General features: G+C 50.7%; 1 protein-coding gene across 1 annotated transcript in view; it reads right to left on the bottom strand.

Annotated features, from left to right (window-relative positions):
- The window catches only part of SNED1 (sushi, nidogen and EGF like domains 1), an 87,027-nt gene that overhangs the window by 32,967 nt on the left and 31,929 nt on the right, over nt 1-22,131 (bottom strand). The window contains exons 7-16 of the mRNA XM_030327595.1: nt 20,818-20,931; nt 20,600-20,713; nt 11,945-12,070; nt 10,998-11,102; nt 10,654-10,767; nt 9,957-10,073; nt 4,493-4,609; nt 4,223-4,339; nt 3,949-4,062; nt 3,453-3,626 (exon numbers count right to left, since the gene is read on the bottom strand). Of these exons, the coding sequence (XP_030183455.1) occupies nt 3,453-3,626; nt 3,949-4,062; nt 4,223-4,339; nt 4,493-4,609; nt 9,957-10,073; nt 10,654-10,767; nt 10,998-11,102; nt 11,945-12,070; nt 20,600-20,713; nt 20,818-20,931 (1,212 nt within the window). The remainder of the gene's footprint in view (nt 1-3,452; nt 3,627-3,948; nt 4,063-4,222; nt 4,340-4,492; nt 4,610-9,956; nt 10,074-10,653; nt 10,768-10,997; nt 11,103-11,944; nt 12,071-20,599; nt 20,714-20,817; nt 20,932-22,131) is intronic.

Genomic DNA, 22,131 nt, shown 5'->3' with positions numbered 1-22,131 from the left:
TTGAGGGAGGTGGTTCAAAATTTCCCAGTGTTGAGGTAAATCTGTCAGTTTCTTCGTGCAGTCTGTTAATGTCTGCTTTGTATGTATTGAGACTATTGCATTAGACGCTGGAATGTTTATAACGATCTTCTTGGTGAATTGAACCAATTATTGGAGGAGACCCTCTCGTTTTTTTTTTTTTTTTTTTAATTGTTTTTCAACGTTTTTATTTATTTTTGGGACAGAGAGAGACAGAGCATGAACGGGGGAGGGGCAGAGAGAGAGGGAGACACAGAATCGGAAACAGGCTCCAGGCTCCGAGCCATCAGCCCAGAGCCTGACGCGGGACTCGAACTCATGGACCGCGAGATCGTGACCTGGCCGAAGTCGGACGCTCAACCGACTGCGCCACCCAGGCGCCCCGACCCTCTCGTTCTTAATGATGCTTTCCGTCTGACAGTCTATTGTGGCTGATAGTAGTGTAACTAAACCGGCTTTATTTCTGTATGTGTATTTACGTGATATTTTTTCCATACTTGTACTTTTTTGTTGTTCTTCTGATTTAGGAGTGTCTCATCTACGAAAGTATAGCTTGTTTCATTTTGTTCTGTAAAAGATCTGGCAATCTCTTACATGGCAAATTTAGCTCCTTCGTATTGACTTGTATTTTTTCTATCATGATCTTAACTGTCACTTTTTTCTGCTTTTTTTTCTATCTCCTTTTAGATAGTGACAGACTTTACTATAGTATGTGATAATTCTCCCTTCTCCTATTGCTTACAGAATATTCTAGGTTTATCTTACTATTTGAATAACTATCCCCCCCACCCCCCAATACTCTTTTCTGGTCAGCCTCTGAAGCTGTTTTTGTAAGAGGATATTTTTTATTATGCCCTCACATTTGAATAATTTGACTAGATAAAAATTTTTAGGTCTTAAGTTTATTTATGTCAATATTTATCTTGTGGTACTTGCTGAGCTTCTTGGATTTGTGGGTCGACATATTTCTTCATTTTTAGAAAATACTCAGTCATTATCTCTTCAAATATTTCTTTTGCCTCTTCCTCCCTCTCTTTCTGGGACTCCCAATTGTGTGCTTGTTTGCGCGATATTTCCAAATCAGAGATTTCTTATGCTCTGTTGTTTTTTTAAAAATTCATTTATTGGGGGCACCATTTATTGGCGGCTCAGTCAGTTAAGCGTCTGACTTCGGCTCAGGTCATGATCGTGGGGTTCATGAGTTCGAGCCCCGTGTCGGGCTCTGTGCTGACAGCTGGAGCCTGGAGCTGCTTCAGAATCCGTGTCTCCCTCTCTCTGCCCCTCCCCTGCTCGTGCTCTTGTCTCTCTCAAAAATAAATAAGCGTTAAAAAATGCTGAAAATTCATTTATAAGTAATTCATAGTTCGTTTTTTCTTCTGATCTTTAGTTTTGATCATTTTGTTGACTTGTCCTTGAGGTCCATGATTTTCTTCCGTTGTATCCGTCCTATGGGTGAGCGTATCCAATCAGTCTTCACTTCAGATGTTGCACTTTTAATTTTGTTACTTTAAGAAGTTTTCTTTATTCTGCTCAAATGTGCTGTTCTCTCACTCTTTTGCTTCTCTTGAACGTATTTATAATGGCTTTTTTAAAGTCCTTGTCTGCTAATGCAGACGTGTGGGTCATCCGCAGGCCTGTTTCTTCTTGAGAGGATACGTCATGATCTCTTGCTTCTTACACATACTGTGTACAAGACCGGAGAGCCCGAAGCAGAAAATACCTACCCCGTACCAAGCATGGGCTTGCTCCACTCTGTGCTGGGCAGCTAGGCTGAGGAGCTGATCTCTGATATCCTCAGGAAGTGAGCTGGGCTGGGCCTGGTGCACTGTGCTCGTTAGTGCCAGTCCCCGATTGGCTTTAGATGCTTGAGGGTTGGGACAGGCCTCTCCCTCCAGCTAGACTGGAGACCTCAGCCTTGGGAGAGTATGAGATCTCTCTTTGCTTTCCAGACCAGCTCCTGGCTTCCCGTGCACTTCGTAAAAGCGCCGTGGGGGAGAACTGGCGGGTGCCGAGCACTTGCCCTGCGTCTGCGACCCCTGATGCCAGCCCATCATGCTTGCTCACGTGGTCATTATTTTAAGGATTTTTTCTGTTTGTCTCTGATAATCTTGAATTTGGCTGTAATGCGCTAATGTTCCTCTTTTCTCCCGTTTGATGTTCCAGGCCCGTCAGGCCGTGGGGCTCACCTGTCATTCTGGAAACTGAGCTCCACAGTTGGTCACACGTTTCCTTGTGTTTTTATTTTTCTCTCGTCTTGGACTCCCGTTGCCTCGGTGCTGGCACGTCCGCTTCCACCCTCCACAGCGCCTGCATTTTCTCTCTGATCTACACACGCCTCCCTGCTTCTCTGGGGGAAAATTCCTCCAATGGACCCATCAACTCATTAACTTCATCTGCATCCATTTGTAAATTGTGACCGTTGTTTCCACTGTTAGGGTTCTTCAGTCTTCTTTTTTCCACTTTCTTTTGTTAAAAATGATTTATCGACCCTGTTTTTTTACGACCAGTGCCATGTTCTCTTCTGTATATCTGCCATGCCTATTTCTATGCTCGTCCACCTTCTTTCTTTTGCTCCTAAATATTTGTTGTCTGGACTTTATTGCCGTTATTGTTGGAGAGGGGTGTTCTCCCAGACGGTAACCACCAGCCCCGTGCGCTTGGAAGGATAGGAGGAAAGCATAGACACGTGGGGCTAGGCAGCCCCATCCATCCTCCAGAATTCTTCACCTGTGTGGGGTCGCACGGCATGGGCTTTGCAGGGTGCTGGGAGAGAGCGGCACTGTGTGCCCCCCCCCCCCCCCCACCCCATCTCTGGGTGCTGTCATGGTCCCTGAGCTACTTTGTTTAAAACTCCTTGCTTTGTGAAGATGTGTTAACATCACACAGATTTTCTGATGGACAGGGTTAGGGATGCAGTGGAATACACATGCAGTTGTGTAAGTGACCCATGCCTGCAGGGGCGTCAGGCAGACAGGGGCCGCCCCCAGGCCATGCACCTGGCGCACTCTGGGAGCCTGGAGGTGACGCTGTCTGGAGCGGACCTCCTCCACCAGCTGTGGGTGTCCTGGGGGCCTTGTTCAAAGGAGGGTCTGCTTCCAGGGGGGAGGCCAGGGCCAGAGGCAGGAGATAGGCCCTGAATCCCCAATCTGCCCCTGGAGAACCCTGCCCTGGGGCCACCTCCTGGTCTGAGCTGCTTCATCTGCACAGCAGGCATATGAGTTGGACACCTCGCTCTGAGGACAGGGAGGCCCTTAGTGAACAGTCATCAGCGCCTCCACCAGGGTCGTGACCTGACTTTGCAGGGAGGAAGGGGAGGACCAGGGTCAGAACCGTGGCTGCTGTGCTCCTCTGGGTGGCCCCGATGAGGGGGTTGTGGACCTCACCGGTTGAGCCCACCCACCCGCCCACCCTGCCCCGGAGGGCCTGCGGATCACCGTGGCACTGTGGAGGTTCGCTCCAGACGCCCTGTGGCTGGCAGACTCGGACGTGGTTGGGGGAGCTCAGGCTGTAGCCGTGGTCACACTTGTACAGGGCCACCGAGCCCAGCCGAGTGCCGTTAAAACGCAGCGTGGCATGCTTCACCTCCGCTGGGGGGCCGCAGTCCACCTCTGTAAGGACACAGCGGCCCTGTCCTGCACTGAGATTCGTCTGCCGGAGGTCTCTCCGCCGGCTCTGGCCTCTGCCCCACCGGGCCTCAGGGTCTGGGACCCTTCTCCCCTCCCCTCTGCCCTCTGCCCCGCCACTCTGCCCTCTGCCCCGCTGGGCCACAGGGCCTAGGACCCTTCTCCCTGCACAGCCCTTCCAGGTGGAAGTGCCTTGACTTCCAGGGCTGGCCGCCCGTCGGATTTTCCTTCTTCCCCCTCCCCTCCTCTGCTCTTTCGGGATTTGGAAGAGATCCCGTCCCTCCACCCCAACCCCCAGCCCTCTCACCCGCCTGGCACCGGCGTCCCATGTACCCTGCTCGGCAGCGGCAGGAGAAGTCTGTGCCTAGGTCCTCACAGGTACCCCCGTTCGAGCAGGGGCTCCGGAAACAGGGGGACGGGGCTGCAAGGACACAAGGGGTCACCATCACTGGGACCTCCCCGACGGCCTCTAGGCTCCACGGGAGCTCTGCCTCCCACTCCTCCACAGCGGGGCCACCCCTGCCCACTGGGAGGACATGCTGCCCCAGGTGCCCTGGCCCTCTGGCCTCTACCCGCCTTACCTATCTCGCAGTGCCGCCCGGAGAAGCCTGGGGGACAGTCGCACTTGTATTTGCCGATGTAGTGAAAGCAGGTGCCGCCATTGTGACAGGGGCCCGAGGCACATGAGTCTGGCTTCCCTGGAAACGAAGGGGCCCCATCAGAGTCGGGTGTCGGGTGTCCTGCACCCACCGCCCAGCGCCCCTCCCCTGGCCCTCCCACACCCCGGAGCTGGTGGGCCTTGCGCCCCCCCCCCAGCCCTTCCAGGCTGACTCCAGCTGGCAGGAGCGCACCGATCTCGCAGTGCCTCCCGGTGAAGCGGTAGGGGCAGCTGCAGTGGTATTCGCTGCCTGCCTCCTTGCACGTGCCCCCGTTCCGGCAGGGCCCCGAGCTGCACAGGCGTGGCCGGGCTGCATGGGGTGGGGGGGAGAGAGAGAGAGACACACACACACACAGAAGTGGGTGAACAGGGGCCAGCCTCCAGCCCTGCGGCCCCCGTGAGACCCTGCTCACCTCTCCTTGGCCTGCGGGCCCGAGGGGCCCAGAAGGCCCAGGCCCTTGGGGGCCCCCTGCCCACCCTTCCTCTCTTTCTGCCCAGGTTCTGGGGCCCACTGGGCCCTTCCTGGTGCGGATCTGGCCCCACAGTGCAGCAGACACTGCAGCCCTGCTTCCTGCACGGCAGGTGAGCGACAGCCAGCAAGGAGCCCGGTTGCAGGTGACCCGACACTGGGATCCACAGCGGTCCATTTTTTTTTAATTTCTTTTTTTTTTTAATTTAAGTTTTAGTTAGTTAGGATACAGTGCAATATTGGTTTCATGAGGGGAATTCAGTGATTCATCCCTTCGTACCACATCCAGGACTCATCCCAAGTGGTCTCCTAATGCCCGTCAGCCATCTAGCCCCTCCCCCACCCTCCTCCTCCGTAACCCTCAGTCTGTTCTCTATCGTTAAGAGTCTCTTATGGTTGACTCTTAAATACAGAGAACAGACTGAGGGTGGATGGGGGGGGGGTGGGGGAGAGGGGAGATGGGTGATGGGCATCGAGGGGGGCACTTGTTGGGATGAGCACCGGGTGTTGTGTGTAAGCGATGAACCACGGGAATCTACCCCAAAAACCAAGAGCACACTTTACACGCTGTATGCTAGCCAATTTGACAATAAATTATATTGCAAAAAAAAAAGGGTCTCTTATGGTTTATTTCCCTCTTTTCTCTTCCCCCCACTTCCCCTGTGTTCATCTGTTTCTAAAATTCCACATAGGATTGAAAGCATATGATATTTGTCTTTCTCTGATTGACTTATTTCACTTAGCATAATACCATCTAGATCCATCCACATTGTTGCAAAGGGCAAGATTTCATTCTTTTTGATGGCTGGGTAATGTTCTATTGTGTAGGTGTATATGTATCACATGTTCTTCATCCGTTTGTCAATGGACATTTGCATTCTTTCTATAGTTCGATTCTTTGTATCGGCTAATGTTGATAATGCTGCTATAAAACATTGGGGTGCATGCACTCCTTCAAATTCGTATTCGTGTATCCTTTGGGTAAGTACCTAATAGTGTAATTGCTAGGTTGTAGGGTAGTTCTAGTTGTAGTTTTTTGAGGAACCTCCACATTGTTTTCCAGAGTGGCTGCACCAGTTTGCGTTCCCACCAGCAGTGCAAGAGGGTTTCCCTTTCGCTGCATCCTCACCAACACCTGTTGTTTCTTGTGTTGTTAATTTTAGCCATTCTTACAGGTGTGAGGTGGTATCTCATTGTGGTTTAGATTTGTATTTCCCTGACGATGAGTGATGTTGAGCATCTTTTCACGTGTCTGTTGGCCATCCGGATGTCTTCTTTGGGAAAGTGTCTGTTCATGTCTTCTGCCCATTTCTTAACTGGGTTGTTTTTTGGGTGTTGAGTTTGAAGTTCTTTATGGATTTTGGATATTAACCCTTTATCAGATATGTCATTTGTAAATATATTCCCCCATTCCATAGGCTGCCTTTTAGTTTTGTTGACTGTTTCCTTTGCTGTGCAGAAGCTGTTTATCTTGACCAGGTTCCAACAGTTCATGTTTCCTTTTGTTTCCCTTGTCTCTGGTGATGTGCCTAGCAAGAAGTTGCTCTGGCCAAGGTCAAAGAGGTTGCTGCCTGTGTTCTCCTCTAGGATTTTGATGGTTTTCTGTCTCACATTTAGGTCTTTCATCCACTTTGAATTTATTTTTGTGTATGGTGTAAAAAAGTGGTCCAGTTTCATTCTTCTGTGTGTCACTGTCCAGTTTTCCCAACACCATTTGTTGAAGAGACTGTCTTTTTCCCATTGGATATTCTTTCCTGCTTTGTCGAAGATGAGTTGACCATACAGTTGTGGATCCATACTCTGTTCCATTGATCTGTGTGTCTGTTTTTATGCCAGTACCATACTGTCTTGATGACTACAGCTTTGTAATACAGCAATTATAATGCTTCTAGTTTTGTTTTTCTTTTTCAGAATTGCTTTGCCTATTCGGCCCTTTTGGTTCCATGCAAATTTTAGGATTGTTTGTTCTAGCTCTGCAAAAAATGCTGAGGGTATTTTGACAGGGATTGCATTAAATGTGTAGATTGCTTTGGGTAGTATAGACATTTTAACAATGTTTGTTCTTCTAATCCATAAGCATGGACTACGTTCCCATTTCTTTGTGTCTTCTTCAATTCCTTTCATAAGTGTCCTATAGTTTTCAGGGTATGGATCTTTTACCTTCTCGGTTAGGTTTACTCCTATGTGTCTAATTGGTTTTAATGCAATTATAAATAGGATCAATTTCATGATTTCTTTTTCTGCTGCTTTGCTAATTGATGTATAGAAGCGCAACCAATCTCTGTCTGTCGATTTTATATCCTGCAACTTTGCTGAATTCATGTATTAGTTCTAGCAATTTTTTGATAGTCTTTCGAGTTTTCTACATAGAGTATCATGTCATCTGCAAAATAGTGAAAGTTTGATTTCTTCCTTGCTGATTTGGATGCCTTTTGTTTCTTTCTGTTGTCTGATTGCTGAGGCGAAGCTTTCCAGTACAATGTTAAATAGTAATGGTGAGACTGGACAACCCTGTCTTGTTCCTGACGGTAGGGGAAAGGCTCTCAGTTGTTCCCCACTGAGGATGATATTATCTGTGGGTCTTTTGTATGTAGCCTTTATGGTGTTTGAGGTATATTCCTTCTCTCCCTACCTTGTTGAGAGTTTTTATCAAGAATGGAGGCTATGTTTTGTCAGATGCTTTTTCTGCATCTATTGACAGGATCATAGGGTTCTCATCCTTTCTTTTATTAACGTGGTGTATCATGTTGCACCAACATGATAATTTGTAGATATTGCACCAACGCTGCAGCCCAGGAATAAATCCCATTTGATCATGGTGAATAATTCTTTTAATGTACTGTTAAATTCAGTTTGCGAGTATCTTGTTGAGAATTTTTGCATCCATGGTCATCAGAAATATTGGCCTATAATTCTCCTTTTTAGTGGAGTCTTTGGTTTTGGAATCAAGGTAATACTGGCTTCGTGGAATGAGTTTGGAGGCTTTCCTTCCATTTGTATTTTTTGGAACAGTTTGTGAAGAGTAGGTATTAATTCTTCTTTAAGTGTCTGTTAGTGGGACGGCTGGGTGGGTCAGTTGGTTAAGTATCCGACTTCGGCTCAGGTCATGATCTCGTGGTTTGTGGGTTTGAGCCCATGTCTGGCTCTGTGCTGACAGCTCAGAGCCTGGAGCCTGCTTCAGATCCTGTGTCTCCTTCTCCCTCTCAAAAATAAATACACATTAAAATAATTTAAATGTCTAGTAAAATTCCCTGGGAAGCCATCTAGCCCAGGACTTTTGTTTGTTTGGAGATTTTTTGTTTGTTTGTTTGGAGATTTTTGATTATAGATTCAGTTTCTTTGCTGGTTATGGGCCTGTTCAAATACTCCATTTCTTCTTGTTTGAGTTTTAGTAGTTGTGAGTTTCTAGGAATTTGTCCATTTCTTCCAGATTGCCCAGTTTGTTGGCATATGATTTTTCATAGTATTCTCTTATAATTGTTTGTATTTCTGTGGTGTTGGTTGTAATCTCTCCCCTTTCATTCATGGGTTTATCTATCTGGGTCCAGTCTGGACAGGGGTTTATTAACTTTGTTTATTCTTTCAGAGAACCGGCTCTTGGTTTCATTGATCTGTTCTGCTGTTTTGTTTGTTTCTATATCGTTTACTTCCGCTCTAATCTTTATGATTTCTCTTCTGCTGCTGGCTGTGGGCTTTATTTGCTCCTCCTTTTCTCGTTCCTCTAGGTGTGAGTTTTGCTCACTTCTTGAGATAGGCCTGAATCACAGCAGTCCATTTTGGTTTTTGTTTTCTGTGCCTGCTCTGGCACGGACGCATGTTCTCTGGGTCCCGACAGCTTCCCAGGGCCCCGAGGGGCCCACATGCCCATGCCTGCGCTTGAGGCGTCCACGATTTACGGATGTGAATCGAATGGCACGTCGGTCCCTCCACCCTGAGGAGTGGCACCTTCACAGGCCCCGGGAGGAGTCAGAGCCTCAGCTTCCCTCACTTTTTTGGGAAAAGTGTGCAGCAGGAAGGGGGCCTGCCCGCTGCACTCAGCCCTTCTCTTCCCACCACCCCACACCTTGCACGGCCTCATAGCTGCATGCCCAGATTCCAGCCACCCCACCGCTGAGAGCAGCCACCCCGCAACCCCCCTTTGGGGCGCCTTTGTCAAAGGCACAGGACCTCAACCGCACGTGCAGAGGGCTGAGCCCGGGGGCTTCTCTTTGGAAATTCCCCCCTCCTCCTACAGGGGAGGCCAAAGCTGTGGGGGTTCCCTGGGTCAGAGTGGCAAGGACCTGCCCTCGGGGCCCCCTTGAGAGCGGAAGAGACTTCCAGGTAAAGCCACCGAGGCCTCTGTTCGGACAGTTGAGGGCAGCAGGAGGCCCAGAGGGCTGTGTGTGGCCCAGGCACTGAGCACCGGGACAGAGGCCCCGGGCCGGCCCGGCTCTGACCGAGGGGTGCCGCTGTACAGCCCCGAGCTTGGCTTCTGCCTGCACGGAAAGGACAGTCCAGGTTGGGCACGGGCGAGGACAGCGATGCCTGCCATGTTCTTTTTTGTTTGTTTATTGTGAGGGAGAGAGAGAACGAGCAGGGGAGAGGGCCAGAGAGGATCCCAAGCAGGCTCCGTGCCGCCAGCACAGAGCCCAACATGGGGCTTGAACTCATGAACGGTGAGATCATGAGCCGAAATCAAGAGTCCCACACTCAACCGACTGAACCACCCAGGTGCCCCACCCACCACGTTCTTATACAACTCTTATGTGTTCTTATGCGCTCTTAAGTGGCTAAATGTTGACATTTCCCAGGTTAAGTTAGATTTAATAAAATCCTAATTAAATTAAAAAATCAAGGATTCTAAAATCCATTCAAAAAAATGCCGAGCAGGAAATGAAGCCTATTCCGAGGAAAACCAAGGGAGTGGCCAGGAGGCCACGGAGTAGAACTACGAACCAAATAAGCAACACTTGGGTGGGGAGATGGTGCTGGCATGAAACACTGAGCGTGAGTGACCAAGATGATTCAGGGCGAGCAGGGCCTCTGTGCCTTGTCCTGCCCTCCGGCCCCTTCCCCACCCTCCTATCCCCTGCCCTCCAGCCCCCCCCCCCCCCCCCGCCCTCCTATCCCCTGCCCTCCGGCCCCTCCCCTTTCCTCCTCACCCTGCCCTTCCACCCCTCCCCTGCCCTCCTATCCCTGCCCTCCCCACCTTTCTCGCAGTGCCTGCCATGGAACCCTCGGGGGCACTCGCAAGTGTAGGAGTCCTCATGGGCGTCACAGGAGCCTCCGTTGAAGCAGGGGTCCGAGTCACAGGGTGATGGCAGTGCTGGGGGGACAGAGGGTGGTCACCCTGACTTCCCAGCTGGAACCGAGGCCACTTAAAATATACAATTTGTGGGATTGTGGGGTGGGGGATCTTAATTCTTTACACCAGGCTCTAAGGCCCTTCCCTGGAAATTCTTTTATTCTCAAATTTTCCAGAATTCATCCTACCTCTTGTATGAGCTAGGACGAGTTGTGGTACGTAGATGTTACTATACGAGCACCACCATCGTCATCACGTGTAATTATACGTTACGTACGTAAGCCATGACTTCTCTGTATACCAACACACACACAGGAGTAAGTATTTAATCACACATACTGAATTAGGCTCGTGTGAAGGATTTTCATAGCCGAGCCAGGGGCTCAGGGAAGAGCTCGCAAGCATGTAGACATGACTTTCCAGCTGTGAACTTCTGTGGTGGAGGGGTGGACGCCTGGCCCAGACTACAGAAGGTGACACGGTAGGGGGTGGCGTCACACACAGGGCCTCTGGTGGCCTCGGCTTGCTGTGCCCCCACTCCTCCTCCTAACACCACCACCCCACCCCCCCCCCGCCGCCGGTAGCCCCGCCCCCAGCTCACAGTGGCTGACGTTGTGGTCAGTGTGGCAGACACAGAGGTAGCTCCCCCCGTACTCCATGCAGTAGCCCCCGTCCGGGCACTGCGTGTTCATGTTGCAGGGCGTGGCTGTGACTTCTGCAGGGAAGGAAGAGGCCCGTGTGTTTCCCTGGGGACTTGGAGTCCTTGGGAAGGAGCAGGTGGCCAGCCCCACACCCTGGGGTGGGAGCGGGGGATCATGGGACCCCTGGTTAAGGGTCTGGGTCTATGCTGTGGGCCCAGACCCAAGCCACCACCTATCCTCCGGTTTGGGGGACTTTTAGGGGCAAGGCGGAAGGGGTGCCCCCGCCACAGCCCTGGGCACTTACCAAATTCACAGAGGAGCCCAAAGAACCCTGGGGGACACTGGCAGAGGGTGGTGTTGGCCTCTAGGCATCTGCCACCATTGCGGCACCCACAGTGCTCAGGGGTTCCTGCCGTAGACAAAGGGAGGGAAGAGCCTCCGATGTGGGAGTGCTGGAAGGCAGAGGCCTCCCCTGCACCTGCCTCCCTCCTGCGCCTGAGCCTCCCCTGCACCTGACAACACCTGTGCACCTGACTCTCTCCTAAGCCTGACCCTCCCCTGCGCCTGACTCCCTCCTGCTCTTGACCCTCCCCCCTCCCCTGCACCTCACCCTCCCCTGAGCCTGACCCTCTCCTGCACCTGACTCCCTCCTGCGCCTGCCACACCTGGGCAACTGACTCTCTCCTAAGCCTGACCCACCCCTGCACTTGACTCCCCCTGCGCCTGACCCGCTCCTGCACCTGCCTCCCTCCTGCGCCTGAGCCTCCCCTGCGCCTGACAACACCTGTGCACCTGACTCTCTCCTAAGCCTGACCCTCCCCTGCACCTGACTCCCTCCTGCTCTTGACCCTCCCCCCTCCCCTGCACCTCACCCTCCCCTGAGCCTGACCCTCTCCTGCACCTGACTCCCTCCTGCGCCTGACCCTCCCCTGCACCTGACACACCTGTGCAACTGACTCTCTCCTAAGCCTGACCCACCCCTGCACTTGACTCCCCCTGCTCCTGACCCTCCCCTGCGCCTGACCCCCTCCTACGCCTGACCCTCCCCTGTTCCCATGAGTGCTGCTGTGTACACACACTCTCTCTCTCTCTCTCTCTCTCTCTCTCTCTCTCCCTCCCTCCCTCTCTCTCTTTCCCTCCCCCCACCCCCTCGTGGGTGTTTGCATGCACACTTACCTGACTCCCTGCATACACTACCACAGGAGGACCTTGCCCTGAACCACAGCCCCGGCAGCCCCAGCCCAGACTCACTCTCCCTGCAGTCGAGGCCAGTGAAGCCCTGGGGGCACTCGCACACGTAGCCCTCCTCTGCATCCACACAGGTGCCCCCGTTCTGGCAAGGGGCTGAGAGGCAGGGGTCGGGCACTGGGTGGCTTCCTGCAAGAAAGACAGAGGTCACCAGAGGCCACACAGAGAGCACGGGGCGGGGTGGGGTGGGGTGGAGAGTGAGGCCAAGGGCCTCCTTGCTCGGGCCCCACAGTGCTCAGGTCTCAGTGCAAGTGGGATTTGAGTCTGAGGCTCGCTTTCTGGAAACTGCTTTCTAGCTGCTTGTCACCGTCTGAGCCCCCTCTGTGGGGAGCAGAAGGGGAAGCAAGAGTAAGCGCCCCATGGTGTGCACAGCTAAGGCCAGAGGCTCTAAACAAATGTTTCTAATCACACATTTCTGTTAGTAACATGGTTGGGATTTTCCACATACAGTTTTTGTTGATTTCTAGTTTAACTACTGTAATCAGAGAACACAGTCCTTTCCAACTGACTGAACTTTATTTTTTTTTAATTTTTGTTTAAATTTTAGTTGACAAGCAGTGCAATATTTGTTTCAGGAGTAGAACCTAGTGATTCATCCCTTGCATACAACACCCAGTGCTTATTCAAGTGCCCTCCTTAGTACCCATCTGCCATCTAGCCCACTCCCCACTCATCTCCTTCCATCAGCCCTCAGTTTGTTCTCTATCGTTAAGAGTCTGTTGTGGTTTGTTTCCCTCTCTTCTCTTCCCCCCCCTCTTCCTGTACATTCATCTGTTTTGTTTCTTAAATTCCAGATGAGTGAAATCACTTGGTATTTGTCTTTCTCTGATTGACTTATTTCACTTAGCGCAATACACTCTCGCTCCATCCATGTCTTTGCAAATGGCAAAATTTCCTTCTTTTTGATGGCTGAGTAATATTCCATTGTCTACATATACCGTATCTTCTTTACCTAGTCATCAGTCGATGGACATTTGGGCTCTCTCCATAGCTTGGATATTGTTGATAGTGCCGCTATAAACATTGGGGTACATGTGCCCCTTCCAATCAGCATTTTTGTATCCTTTGGGCAAATACCTAGTAGTGCGATTGCTGGATTATGGGGTGAGATTTATTTTGTGTCCTACGGGATGGTCTGTCATAGTGAGTGCTCCATGAGCACTTGGAAAGGATGTGGGGGTTTGTAAATGTCACTTAGGTCAGGTGGTCCGACGGTGCTATTCACATCTTTGAGGTCCATACTGATTTCTGTGAATCACTGAGAGTGGTGTACTGGAGCCACCCCGGTAGTTATGGATCTATCTATTTCTCCTTGCTTTCGCTTCCTTTGTCCTGATATGTGTTCAGTGTTCACGGGTGCAAGTACATTACAGATGCTCTGCCTTTTTGATGGGTTGACACCTTAGGCATAAAAGAGCCATCTGTCTCTGGCAGTGTTCCTTACTCTAGAGTTTAATCTGTTTGATATGGAGATAGCCACTCCAGCTTCTCTCAATCAGTGTTTGCCAACCTGTTCCTTTTCGTTGTTTAGATGTTTGATTGCTTCATGTGGTTCAGAATTTATCTTTTAAGTAACATATGGTACAGTTGGCTTTTGCTCGATGTAGACTTTTAACACATGTACAGATCTGTGTTGCCCCCACCACAATGAGGACACTGAGCACTCCGTCATCTCAAGTGCTTCCTTGTTCTATCTTTTCAGGGTCACAGACTCCCTCCCTTCCTGAGCCCCTGGCAACTACTGATTTGTTCATCACCACAGTTTTGTCTAAGAATGAGAGAAGTGGAAGATTACGTATGAACAGTATGTGATCTTTTGAGACTGGCATCTTTCACTCATCATCAGGCCTCCAAGATCTGTCTCAGTTGTATGATCAGCAATCATGTATTCCATGAACGGGGAAGGACATTTGGATTCCTAGGTTTTTGTGATTATAAATAGACACGCTATGAACATTTGTGTATTTTGTGTGAACATAGTTGTTATTTCTTTAGGGTTAATAGCTAGGAATGGGATTGCTGGGTCATATTATAAGTGCACGTTTAACTTTATGAAACACTGCGAGGCTGTTTCCACAGTGGCTAAATCATTTGGCATCACCATCCAACATATGCAGGAGTTCCTATAGTTCTGTGTCCTCACCAGTCAGCACTTTTTCTCGTAGCCATTCTGATAGCTTTGTGGTGGTACCTCATCGTGGCTTTAATTTGCAATTCACCAATGGCTAATGATAATGACAGATCACCACGTTTGTTCATGCGCTTCTTTGCCTTCTGGGCATCCTTTATGGTTAAATGTCTTGTTCAGGTCTTTTGCCCATTTTGTGATTGGTTGGCTGTTTGGTCACAGTTGAGCATGGAGAGTTCTTTATGTGTTCCAGACACCACTCCTTTGTCAGACAGGACTTTTTGAAGCATGCAGCTTGTCTCCTCATTCTCTGGACCGTGTCTTTCACAGAGAAGTGTGTTTCATTCTGATGAAGACCACTGTTTCTGCCTTTCTCTGCTGGGATACGCTTTTGCTGTCTTACCTAAGAACCTTCATCTAGCCCTAGGTCACAGAGATTTTCGTCCTATGTTTTCTTCTAGGATTATAATGGTTTCAGGTTTTCCATTCAGGTCTATGATTCATTCTGACCTAATCTTGTATAAGGTGTGAGGTTGAAGCTGAAGTTCATTTTTTGCACAAGAATGTCTAATTGTTCCGATACCATGTGTTGAAAAGATAATCCTTTCTCCACTGAATTGCTTTCATACCTTTTAAAAAACTTGGCCATATATGTGTGGGTCTTCTTCTGGATCCTGTCTTCCATTCCAGGGATGTATGTGTCAATCCCTTTGCCAATACCACAGGGTCCTAATCACTGTAGCTTTATAGTTAAGTCTTAACACTAGGTAGTGTGATTCTTCAACATTTATTCTTTTCCAAAATTGTTTTGGCTGTCTTAATTCCTTTGTCTTTTCATATAAATTTTAGGACCAGCTTATGCATAGCTACAAAACTCTGCTGAGACTTTGGTTGGAATCATGTTAAATCTATAGATCACCTTGGGGAGGACTGACATATTTACTATGTTGAGTCTCCCAATCCATGAACATGGGATGTCCCTCCATTTCCTTAGATCGTCAGTTTCTCTCACCAGAATTTTGTGGTGTTCAACATACAAGTCCCGTACGTGTTTTGTCAGATTTATGCCTAAGTCTTTCAATTTGGGAGAAGCTATTATAAATGGTATTGTTTTTAACATTTTCGATCGGATTGCCCAACTTAAGGAGCTCTGGAATTCAGAAGCGATTATGGGGTTGCTGAACCCAGATCCCCCTCTCTGCAATCTCCCCATAGTTCCCAGTGCTCTGGGGCGACCCCTGAGTCCTCTGGCAAGAAATCTGGGGCTTTTATTGACCCCATTCTGCTACTTCCATCCTGTGAGTGCGCTCTCAAGTCTGGGCCAAGTGGTGGGTGGACAGAGAAAAAGAAAAGCAATGGAAGTTGCCCATCCTTGTGGAGTCATAGGACCTCCAGGTGGAGAGGAAGTTTCCTCCTGTCAGTTTGGACCCCTGAGGGACCCGCCCCCGCCCATTGCTGCTGTTGTTGGCCCTGCTTCTCGTGCCCGACTAGTGCCTACTCCTGGAGCTCTTTCTGTCCATCTGATGCTCACTTGTGGCCTGGGAGATGCTTTGAGTCCAGGCAGGGGAGGCACCAGAGGAAAGAAATGGTAAATTCACCGCTGGTTCTGTGGTGCTTCGAAGCTTGGTCCTCTTCCCCAGTCCGCCTGCTACTATTTATTTTTCCGAGTCCTCAGAGAGCTGCTCCACGCGTTCTGTCCAGGATTTATGGCTGCATCCAGCGGGAGAAACAGGGCTCAGCATGCTTACTCCATCTTACCCCAAACCAGAAACCCACTCCACTACTTTCAAATTATCTGTGTCTTTATATTTATAGTAGGTTTCTTGTAGACAGTATCTAGTCGGGTCTTGCTTTTCAATTCAGTTTTACAACATCTGCTTTTTAAGTGGTGTGTGTACCCATGTCACATGTTAACAGAACTAGCAGTATGATCAAACCTGCCGTCGTGCTGGTGGTTGTGACTCGTTCCATGTATTTCTTACTCCTTTTTTTCTTCTTTTCCTGCCTTCTGGATTGAGTATTTTTAGGATTCTGTTTTATTTCCACCACTGTTTTATTTATTTTTTTTAAGTTTATTTATTTTGAGGGGGGAGAGGCAGAGAGAGAGGGAGAGAGAGAGAATCCCAAGCAGGGTCTGCACAGGCAGAAATGTTAAAGGAAATTCCTTAGACTAAAGAAAAATGGTACCAGATGAACATCCGGATCTACACAAATGAATGAAGGGCTCTGGAAACGCTAACTATGTGGGTAAATGTACAAGCATACCTCGTTTTACTGGGCTTCACTGATACTGTGTTCTTTACAAATTGAAGGTTTGTAGCAACCCTGCACCAAGCAAGTCCCTGGGGCCATTTTTCTAATCGCATTTGTTCACTTTATGTCTCTGTGCCACATTTTGGTAAGTTTGCAGTACTTCAAAATTTTAAATTTTTTTTTTTTTTTCAACATTTATTTATTTTTGGGACAGAGAGAGACAGAGCATGAACGGGGGAGGGGCAGAGAGAGAGGGAGACACAGAATCGGAAACAGGCTCCAGGCTCCGAGCCATCGGCCCAGAGCCTGACGCGGGGCTCGAACTCACGGACCGCGAGATCGTGACCTGGCTGAAGTCGGACGCTTAACCGACTGCGCCACCCAGGCGCCCCTCAAAATTTTAAATTGAGATTATATTTGTTATGGTGATCTGTGATCAGTGGTTATAACTCACTAAAAGCTCAGATGATGGTTACCATTTTTCAGCAAAGTAGGTTTTTTAAAAAATATTTTTAATGTTTATTTATTTTTGAGAGAGAGAGAGACAGAGCGTGAGCAGGGGAGAGACAGAGAGAGAGGGAGACAAATAATCTGAAGCAGGCTCCAGGCTCTGAGCTGTCAGCACAGAGCCCGACGTGGGGCTCGAACCTACAAACTGCGAGATCATGACCTGAGCCAAAGTCAGATGCTTAACCGACTGAACCCCCCAGGCACCCCTAGCAAAGTAGTTTTTCATCAAGGTGTGTATATTTTCTTAGATGTGATGCTGTTACACACTTAATAGACTGCAGTGTAATGTTAACATAACTTTTATAGGCACTGGGAAACCAGAAAATTCATTTGACTCCCTTTATTGCCATATCCATGTTATTGTAGTGGTCTGGAACTGAACCCACAGTATCTCCAAGGTATAATTGTAAAATACTTCTCTTCTTTTTAATCTCTTCAAAGATAATTTTAACACAAAAAATAAAAGTATGTTTTGGGCTTTGTAGCATTTATAGAAATAAATGTATGACCTTAATAGCTTAAAGCAGAGTGTGCAAGCTTTTCCTGTGAAGCACCACATACTAGTATTTTTGGCTTTAAGAGCCATGCGACCACAGATATTCAACTTGCCAGTGTAATGCAAAAGCAGCCAGCCATAGACATACATGAATGAATGGGCATGGCTGTGTTCCAATAAAACTTTATTTTTTAAAATGGGTGGCAGGCGGGGTGCCTACGTGGCTCAGTCGCTTAAACATCTGACTCTCGGTTTCGGCTCGGGTCATGATCTTGCGGTTCATGAGTTTGAGCCCTGGGTCGGGCTCCATGCTGACCCCGCAGAGCCCGCTTGGGATTCTCTCTCTTCCCCCAGACCTCTCTCCCCTTCTCTGCCCCTCCCCACCTCTTTCAAACTAAATAAATAGACTTAAAAAAAAAAACCCATTTCTTATAGATCAGATACGCCGGTGCTGAATTCTCTGTTTTTGCTGTCTGACAGGTCTTTGCTTCATGTTTGAGAGATGGTTTTCCTGTGTGTACACCGCTAGGGGGACGGCCCGCTGTCTCGAGGCTGGCGCCGCTTCTGATGAGAAGTCTTTACCATTCTTGTTTCTCTTTGTCCTGTGTCCGGTCTTTGTCCTCGGGCTGCATTTCAGATTTTCTCTGTTACTTGTTCTCAGCAATTTGATTACGATGTGCTTTGTGTGATTTTCTTCACGCTTCTCCTGGATACGTGGGTTTTAATTTTCATCCAACTTAGAAAATACGTGGCTGTTATTTCCTCGATCTTTTTCTGTGCCCCTGCAGCCCCTCCATCTTTCTGGGCCCCGCATGTGTAGACCCTAAACTGCCTGGTGTGTGTCACACGGGTCACTGAAGACTCGGCCTTGGTCGCAGCCTCTCTCCTTCCTGTGCTGCCTGTTGGGTGGTTGCTTCCAGTGCACGGACCTTCCCTTCTGCAGTGTCTAACCTGTGGTTAATATGTCCAGTGTGTTTTTAATACAGAGATTTTACGTTTTGTACCTCTAGAAGTTCCTTGTATCTTCTTCTCACTGTGTCTTTTCCCCTCCACAGCCTTGAGCATACAGAGCATGTTCACATGAGACGATTAAACGTGCACATCTGCTAATTTCATCGTCTCTGCCGTCTGTTCCTGTTGATCTATTTTCCTTCTGGCTGTGGGTCATAATATTCTTTTTTTCTAATTTATTTAATTAACAATTTTTTAAATGTTTATTTATTTTTGAGAGAGAAAGACAAAGTGCGAGCAGGGGAGGGACAGAAAGAGAGAGGGGGATGCAGAATCCGAAGCAGGCTCCAGGCCCCGAGCTGTCAGCACAGAGCCCGACGTGGGGCTCGAACTCACGAACGGAGAGATCCTGACCTGAGCCGAAGTCAGAGGCTCAACCGACTGAGCCTGGGGGTCATATATTCTTGATGCTTAGTATGCCTGGTAGTTTTTGGCTGGGCATTTTGGGGTCCTGGATTCTGTTACATTCCTTTAAGGAGTATAGGATTTGATTCTGGCATGTGGTTAAACTACTTGTGATTGGTTTGAGCCTTTCCGACTTTCTTTCAGTGTTTGTTAGGACAGGTCAGATTAGCCTTTACGCTAGCATCTATGTATCCACAGCAGCAAGACGATCCCCACCGACGACCCTCCTCGGCGTTGGCCCTGGCTGTGAAGAGCTCTCTGCACCCTGGCTGTAGAGAAGCGGGTTATGCTGAGCCTTGTGGAGTTCCAAGGCTTGTCTGACCCACACTTCTGGGGGTTCCTTCCCGGCCTGTGGACCTCACCCCATCTGGACTGTGCTGAGCAGAGTCGGGGCCCCCTCTGCTCATCCTCAGAGCTGCTTCTCACATCTCCTCCAACCTCCTGCTTAGTAGCTCCGCCCCTCGTGGAACTCTCCCCACAAACTGCAACCACCAAACTCGCGTCCCAGTCTCCGAGACTCCGAGACTCCGGGGAACCGCTGGAGCCTGGATCCCTTGCTGCAACGGGCCGGGCGGCTTCCTGCAGGCAGACTCGGGGCAGTCGTGGGGTGTACTGCACTTCAGTCCCTCCTCGCAGGGGAACAGTCCCAGGACGTCTGTTGTCCAGAGGCCAAAAATAGTTGTTTCGTGTATCTTGTCCGGTTTTCCAGTCGTGGACGGTGAGGGAAATTCCCTTGGCCAGAAGCAGAAGAGTGGATACTGTTTTTTAAAATTACCTCCACCTTTTGGTCACCTTCCTGCTGAATCTGATTAGGACGTCAAGGCTGGCATCTTGCAGCGTGACCGATGAGCGTACATTAGGGATGGAGGTGTCCGGTTCTGTCCTTCCTCGTTATTTGCTTGTATTTGCGCTATTCTTCCCATACCGAATGTGGTTTCTTTGCGAAATCTTTTAAAATCGTCAATCTGTTTTCCGACATGAGTTTAGTTAAATACACAGGTATTTAGATAATAATCTGGGCAAGGTGAGCTGTGACCCCTCACAGTGATTTTAAGCAACCAGACAGATAAGATTGCTGCCCTCCCCTCCTCCCCTCTGCACTGCAGAGCCTCACCCTGTCCTCAGGACGTGGCCCGTCCTATGTGTGGCCGTCTGACCAAAGACTGATGGAGGGCAGAGCATCCACCTACATCTTACTTGTGGGCAAAATGTCATTTCCTTCTTAAGTTTTTAGACTCCAAGGAAACCTGACAAGCTTGTCTTGGGCCCCCCCCTGGGGAGCAGCTGCCCATGCCGTGCACACTGCTCTCATTGGCACAGTGGCCGAGCAAGACCTTTGGAGGTCAGAGCAATGTCAGACGCTGACAGCCTGGATTTATTCTGTGGGTTGTAAAATCTGGTTGTTTTTTACATTGATCTACCAAGTCGTAATCAGCATTTAAAACAATGGGAAATAGAAACCAGCAAATTTCATCACATGTAGTAAAGATCAGTTTTCTTTCCGACTCCCGTCGCTTATTCCCTTGTACGGTGAGCGGTCTGGAGTCGGAAAGAAGGATGTGAAAAAGCCAAGAATCTCCTGAGCTGGAGGAGGGGCCTTGAGGGTGTGGCCGTCTTTCCCTGCATGTTACAGATGGACATGGGGACTGGAGAGGACCCCGCACGGCACGTGGGCGGCAGAGTCGGGGCCACAACGGCAGCTCTGGGGACAGGCTGGCACAGGCAGGCTGGGGAGGTGACCCTCCCCACCCCAGACCGCAGTGGAGCCGATCTGGACAGTGAGGTAAAGGGGCCGGGTGCCCGCGCTGGACCGCCGTCGCTGTGGGGCCCGGGGGCTGTGGGCACGTGCCCTTACCTGTCTCGCAGCGAGGTCCCGCGAACGGCTCTGAGCACAGGCAGGTGAAATTCCCCACGAGGTCCACACACGAGCCTCCGTTCAGGCACGGGCCCGAGGCACATTCGTCCACATCTGCGGGCAGAGGAGGTGGGAGCTTGCTCGAGCCAGCCTTTGGCTCCCCGGCACCTGGTGTGGCCGGGCGGGAGCCTCTCCCTTCCCCCGGGCAGGCCACTCACCCGTCTCGCAGGCCGTGCCCGTGTAGCCGGCCTGGCACAGGCACACCGCCGAGCCGCTCTCCACCTGGCACCGGCCGCCGTTCTCACACTCTCTGGTGTCACATGGAGACAGTGCTGCGCGTGCAGAGGGGGAAGGTGTCGGACCCCTCGCTGTGGCCGCGGGGGTGGGGGGAGTCCCGTGGAGCCCCACCCTGCAGGCGGCTCTGGAGGGTGTTGGCTGTGGGGGGCCTGGCCCGGACGGTCCCCACCCATCGGCCTCGAGCTCGTCCGCGCGGGGGTTGTGGCAGCAGATCTGGGGTGGAAGGAGGCTGTGCGCGCTGGTGGGGGGCGCAGGGGTGAGTGGGCCCAGGTTCCACCCTCCCTGTGGTTCTTCTTCTCAGTTGCCAGCACAGAGTGGGATTCTGGGGCGCTGGCTGGAGGGATTCCTCTGGGCCAGAGCCTTGAAGGGGTGCAGCGGGCAGGGGTGCAGGAGGAGAATGGCCCTTAGGGGAAGGGGCGAGGGGGGGAGGAGGCATGTCTTGCCGCAGGGCTGGGCGCAGAGGCTGTCAGCCCCACCAGGTGGGGGTGAGCCGAGGTGGCGCCTGTTCCTGGCCACCTCCACCCAGCGTGCTGGCCTCTCAGACTCCCTGGTGGCTGCTGGCCCCTGAGCTCCGGTGGCTCACCTGGGGGTGGGGGGACACTGCCTTCCCTCAGCCATGACACATGTCCTGATGACAGCGCATTCCCCAAACGACTCAGTGTGGGCGCCAAACACATCGGGAGCACGTGGCCCTCCCGGGCCTCGTGGGGGACAGTGGGAGGAAGGAGACGGCGGTGTGGAGGGGCCCTGCTGGCTGACGGCACCAGGTGACCCCCGTCTCCCGGACCCTGACTCCACCAGACAGCAGGGCTGGGCACCCGTGGGGAGGGGAGGCTCATGGTGAACAGCACAGGTGTCCCCGTCTGGACGCTGCTGGGTGTCCCTGCTGTCGTGTGCCCTGGTGGCTGAGGTGGGTCCTGAGACCGGCGAGCGTCGGTGGGGACCTGGGACTCGTCGGTGTCACCGTCTTGGCCGTGAGGAATCTGAGGCGCGGGGCCACCGGCTCCAGCCCCAGGCCCTCCGAGGGGCCTCCCTGGGCCCAGACACGTGTACGTGCACTGGAGTCACAGACCTTGAAACGTTCCTTGTGGCTATAAGTCTCCCTGAAAAATGGTTCTTCTTCTATAGGGGAATGGGTGTGTGGTCCAGCCCAGGGGCGTTAGGGATCACGGTGCTTTGATCTTAACAGGCTCTTTTTCTTGGGCTCCCCTAGCAGCTTCCCACAGTGAGACTGG

This window comes from Lynx canadensis, chromosome C1 (genome assembly GCF_007474595.2).
Source record: "Lynx canadensis isolate LIC74 chromosome C1, mLynCan4.pri.v2, whole genome shotgun sequence".
Classification (NCBI taxonomy): Eukaryota; Metazoa; Chordata; class Mammalia; order Carnivora; family Felidae; genus Lynx; species Lynx canadensis.
This window is presented reverse-complemented; position numbering and strand designations above follow the sequence as displayed.